This window comes from Canariomyces notabilis (assembly GCF_033297395.1).
Source record: "Canariomyces notabilis strain CBS 508.74 unplaced genomic scaffold N656scaffold_4, whole genome shotgun sequence".
Taxonomy (NCBI): domain Eukaryota; kingdom Fungi; phylum Ascomycota; class Sordariomycetes; order Sordariales; family Chaetomiaceae; genus Canariomyces; species Canariomyces notabilis.
In genome coordinates, this window is record NW_027041826.1 from 803,738 (window position 1) to 809,379 (window position 5,642).

The 5,642-nt window shown below is 55.1% G+C and overlaps 1 protein-coding gene across 1 annotated transcript in view; it reads right to left on the reverse strand.

Moving 5' to 3' along the window:
• N656DRAFT_795882 (uncharacterized protein) overlaps nucleotides 1-3,395 on the reverse strand; it is a gene marked incomplete at both ends in the record, with an annotated part of 3,492 nt that extends 97 nt beyond the window's left edge. The window contains 2 exons of the mRNA XM_064817469.1: nucleotides 30-2,170; nucleotides 2,230-3,395. Of these exons, the coding sequence (XP_064672764.1) occupies nucleotides 30-2,170; nucleotides 2,230-3,395 (3,307 nt within the window). The remainder of the gene's footprint in view (nucleotides 1-29; nucleotides 2,171-2,229) is intronic.
• Between the last annotated feature and the right edge of the window lie 2,247 nt (nucleotides 3,396-5,642).

Below are 5,642 nucleotides of genomic sequence, written 5' to 3' on the forward strand. Positions count from 1 at the left end.
GCCCCCGCCTCCCCCTCCGCCAAACATACCTGCAAACCCATCCAGTCCTCCTATTCCCCCTAAATCCGCCCCAATCTCTGGCGGCTCCATATTGAACGGCATGAACCACGCCGAGCTAGGGTCCCCAAACATAGCGTTCAGGACCGCATCGGCAGGGTGGGGGTGTCCATGCCCATGACCTCCATGCCCGTGTCTGTCGTGGCCACCGCCCCCTTCACCAGCACCTTCTGCCCACCCGGCAAGACCACCTCCGCCCAGTCCGCTGGATGGGTGGTCTACCCCGCCAACTCCGTATGCGCCAAACACGAGCTGACGGTCGAGGCGGCTCATACCGTGGGCGGCGGTCAAGGGCATTGCGAAGGGATCTGGGGAGAAGAAAGATGCTGGTGGCGGAGGATGATGGTGATGGCGGGATAGGTGATGGGATACAGCAACTGGCGAGACGGGGGAGAGCGCGTGATACGAGTTAGCTGAATGAGCAACTGATAAAGGGTTAAACGAGTTTGATCCGCTGGCCGGTTGTTGGCCTCCGCTGAGGGTGCCATTGGCCGTGTTAGAGAAGGCGCGCTGGGGCTGGAGGCGAGCAGTCGCCGCATGAATCTGCTCCGCAGTGGCAGATTGATGGCGGGCAAAGTCTGTCTGGAGGGGTTCTAGGACCTGGTCGGGACCACCGGCGCGGGAGGTGGTGCTGGCTTTTCGGACCATGGACTTTCGTTTGAGTTGTGAGCCAGGCTGACCGGGACGTGGGATTCCGTTGGCGGCCGCATTCTCGGCGCTCCGCGGCGAGAGAGTGGTGAAGAACTCTTCGACAGTGTGAAGTTCCGGCTTTTGCTCAAGCACAGCGTCGTCCCCTTTCTCTTTCTTCTTGTACGATGCAGGGTCTAAGAAATCAGATTGCGATACGCCATGCGGATAGCGATCAAACCAGTCCCCGTACTGGAAAATTGGCGATGACGGATTCTCGCTGGCAGGATTTCCCTGTCTAGCTGCATCGGCGCAGGTGCGATATTGTTCCCGGAGATTCTCAGACATCCAATGGAACATGCCCCAGTACCGCTTCATCTTGGACAGGAACCTGACGTTGGTCGCTAGGTTTCGTTTCGATGTAGCTTCCATCGTGGGGTTACCGGAGAATATGCCGAAGATGTGAACAGTGCTAGACAGAAAGGCGCAGTATCCTGTGAACGGAGCCGTGATAAAATGCGACTCGGCATCCTTGAGCAACTCCGAGATCCTGTTCGCTGCGGCGAACGCCTTCGCCCCGGCCTTTGTCACGAATGCCTTGGGCACATCTTGCTGCAAATGGCCGCTTGGTGGCGATACGGCAAACCGATTCATGAAAAGAATGTTCTGTTGGATAGAGATGTGCAGGAATAGAAACTGGTTGGCCATGTTGTCCGTCTCGTGCAGGTGAAGATTCTCAGGTGTGTACACCAAAGACTCGGGCAGCTCGGTCAAGATATCTTCGGTCTGCTTGATTAACTTGGAGTACTCGGAATCCGGACTCCACATTGGGTGAGGATCCAGCTCTTTCCCGCCCTGATTCAGGTAGCCGATGATTCGGCCCCATAACGTAATGGCCTTGATCATCCAGGCCGCGACTCCCATGTTTTCCTTGGCGTCCGTGGACTGGCCCTCCGTCACGGGCTCAAGAACCTGACCGCTGAGCGTTTCGGTGGGACCGGGGATGTCGTACTGGAAATTCTTTTCTTTGATAGGAAGCGGAATCTTGAGCGTCTCCTCTCGGATGAACGTCGGTCTGTCGGTCCCCGACGAGTTGAAACGGTCCATCAAGAAGCAAGCCCACATTGTCCGTCTTCGAATCTCTCGGTCGACGAAGCTGAGTTGAGTTTTGCCGGTGATTCGAAGCGGGTCGTGCTCTAAGTCTTTGTGAAGCTGGAGTGCGAAAGCCATGCGAATCGCTTGCCCTCCCAGCGACCAGCTTCGTCCCCCATGACACGTGCCAAACTCGTGCAACCCCAGGATGAGCAGGCACGTCAAGATGGTAATATTGGGCCACTCATATCGTTTCGTCAGAATATCACGGGCAACGGAGGCCCATTCCTCCCCGCGGAGGAAATTGGGATGCGTGTTGAGCTTCGGGTGGTTGGAAAAGCGTGCCGCAATTGCGCAGACTGATAGGACCAAGACCGGGGGAAGGGCGCCGGCTCTGTTTGGAGTCACCATTGTCAGCATAGCTTTCAGAAGCTATCGAGTGGCTCGGCATACCTGAGCTTTCTCATAAAGCTAGGCTTATGGAGAAGATGATATGCCTGGCCGTATATGTTCTCAAAGAAGACCTCGGCGAGGTGCTCCTGGATCTCCTTTGAAGGGAGAGCGTCGCCTCCCTCAAGCAACAGTTTGCTTTCTTCGGCCTCCTGCACCAAGATCGAGGAGGGCTTGTTGGGACCATCAAGCTTCGACCTCGACGGGGCGCGAGCCCAGTGGTCCAGATCGGGGCCAAAGGCCTCATCAGCGCCCCGTTTCTTGGCAGCCGCTGCCTTCCCACTAGTGAGTGTACCCGGGATTGCCGGCTTGACCACGGCCCGAGTCACGGACGACGCGATTGCATCCTGCTCGGCTTTTGGTACAACCTTGATGATGCGCTCCTCCATCCTCTTCAGCCGCTTGTCCAGCATGGCCATGTAGTCAGTCCTCGGGGCAGCCTTCCGTGCTGTGACTTTGTAGACGCAAGGAATGCGTGACCGGAGACAATGCTTGCATGCAGGTTTCTCGCCGGAACAGCGTATCTTTTTTCGGCGACATGCAATGCAAGCTAACGGTAAGCGTTTCCTCTCCTTTCCGGCCTTGGTTTTGAGCTCGCTCCATGCGGGCGCAGTATCGGCCTTCTCCCCTTTAGACTTCCCCCCCATGTCGGTTCCACCTCCCAGGCCGCCCGTGGCAAGACCGAACTCATCAGACATCGGCTCCTCCAACGAATTGGCGCCATTGCCGTTGCTGTCCGGCGTACTATTTTCAGAAACCCCCGGACTGGTCCGCCGTGGACCATTGGCACCGCCGTAGCCCGAGGTTTGAACGGTGATGGACGTTACCGAGTCCTGTCGGTCCGGCATCGACGCTATCGAAGGCCGCTGAGATGTCGTGAACACATCGGGGGCGTGATCATCGAAGGTAGACGGTAGGCCATCCATAGGAGAGTCTTCTAATGGATTCTGGTACTCGAACCGAAAATCCCCGAAGTGAGAGTCATCTGCGAGATCGGAGGCGGCCGTGATGGTCCCCAAAGCCTCATTGGAGTTTTCCAGCTTGAGGGCTTTCAATGCGGCAGACTCGGATTGGGTAACGTGAGCTTCCGTGTCGCCAGCGGAAGGAGAGAATTCGAGTTCCAATGGGGAGAGATTCTTGAGGTCGTCCAGAGCGTCGCTTGGTGACATGGCGAGGCTATCCAACTATCCCTATCGACAAGGCCTTCTGCTCAATTCACGGGCCTCCGTTGTTCGACAAACTGACCAAGTCGATACGCTGCTTTCGAGACCCCGCACGGCGTACTCAAGTCTCAAAGTCCTCCACTCGAGATGGATTGAACGCGAAATATTTTCGAGCGCCGCATAAGAGGCTGTTCTCATAATAGTGCTTGAGCGTGAAGGGAGAATGCCGACATGTCTCAAGGAAGTGTGTGTGTGAGAGATTGTGAGTAGCGACGTGCTGCCGTGTTTCTCCGGGTGCGTGTGTAAAGGCAGAGCCTGCGAGGTGTCTCCAAATGTTGTTGATGGGGGAGAGACCGGAGCAAGCGGAGTGGCGAACTGGGGCCGGAACCAGTGGTGTCCCAACGAACGAGAAGCTGGATTCGCTGAGAGATGGTCCAAACAGACTTACACTAGTTCAGTAAAGAAGCGTTTTTCTCGTGGTTGAATTGTGGGGTAACATCCCAGTCTGTCTGGGGGTGATCAGAGGTCCGAGTGGGGAGGTTACATAGCCTGTCTGGGGTCAGGGTGCCTCTGCGCGACACCAAATATCGCCTCTTTCTCCACTGCGATTGGTTGTGTGCGAACGAGATCCAGAACGACGTCGAGCGAACCATCCGGTTGCGGGCACCTCAGGCAGGACGCAGAAGATCGAGAGGAGGGCCAAAGCATTGTCCGTCTCGGTTCACCCACAACGGAACATACATCCAATATAGTGTGCTTCGAGCAGGCGGGAAGCAGCATCGAAAAACTGGGGGAGAACAGGGAAGAAGGGTGGCTTAAATTCGGCGAATGGCAAATAGATTGATCACGGGGGAGGGGGGAGGTTGACAGGTGCAAGGGAAGTTCAAAGCTTGGGCGGGCCGACTCAGCAATTGCACATATTCATGACAACCTCTCCTGCCCTCCCAACCCCTACCTCCTTGCCCCCCATTTCCTCTTGAGCAGAAAGACGCATGTGGGAGATGGATGCTGCAGCAAAAGTAAGATGCAGCAAGCGCCGCCCGCCTGAGACCTCTCGGTCTTCGGTCCGTTATGGGAAGCGCAACCCAACCCGCTGCAGCCACGCTCGCGCAACCTCTCCCGTCATGCGTGAGGTGCACCTTACATGCGTCAAAAAAGACAAGCCGCAGAGACGTATTGTTGTGCAGCTGAGGCAAGCCAAAGCAGTTGTCAATCCATAGAACAAGAATACGACCTAATCCAGCCACAGCAGGACAGTGAAGATTGCTACTTCGTTCCCCGCACGGGCGCCCTTGTCGAGCATGTACGGAGTACGGATCCTCTTTTGCTTCCATTTCGAGAGGGTGGGGAGAACAAGATTATTACACTACACTACATACAGTAGTCCTTGGACAAGTATCCGTACATACCCCTTCTTTGCCCCGGACTGGTGTCGCCAGCATGGAAGCAGCCCTAAGCTACTAGTAGAATAAACTACCTTAGTGTGTGTGGGTGGCTGAGTGGACTCGTGAACTCGTGTGCGCCTTGCAATGACAGGATACACAGTGATGGCAGATTCCGAGAATACGCCGGTGCGCGATATATAATACGGCACCTGAGGTAGGTACCGTGAGGCAGCATTTCCTGTCTGTCTCCAGCAGCTCCTTTGGCCCCATTTGATATCTACCCGGGCTGCTACTGGCCATGCTACCGAATGATTCAGCGGGGACGTCGATTGCTGCATGCCTTTTTTAGCGATGACTACCGCCTTTCTAGGTTCCGGCCGAGATTGTTTAACTGATCGTCGTCACAGGCGGAATGAAGTCTTATTAGGCTCGGGCTGACAAGCCCCGATCAAATCGTACAGTGCAAAACGTGGCACCAAGCCACCAGGCGTACGCTAGCATCAGGGCCAAGAAGATTTAAGAGCAACGACAAAACGATTTCGGAATCTCCCGAAGAAAATGTGCTTCTAGGTTGATTAACGTGAGAACGAGAGCTAACAGATGTTTATTACTCCGGTAAACTATGTAAGTTATGTCTGTACGCTATAACATGGAAGTTACTGCAATGCTGTCAGTATCAACACCATACAGGCTGCTGTTCGGTATTTACGCAGCAGCTGAGGCATCACAACGACTCTACACGACGCGACCTTTCCTCCAGCAGCATAAGTGATACACTTTCCGTATTATTTAACGAAAGTATCAGTATTTCGTAGTGTGTGTATTATTCCGATGCTCTGTGACAGCTAGTAAGTACACTTCGTACGAA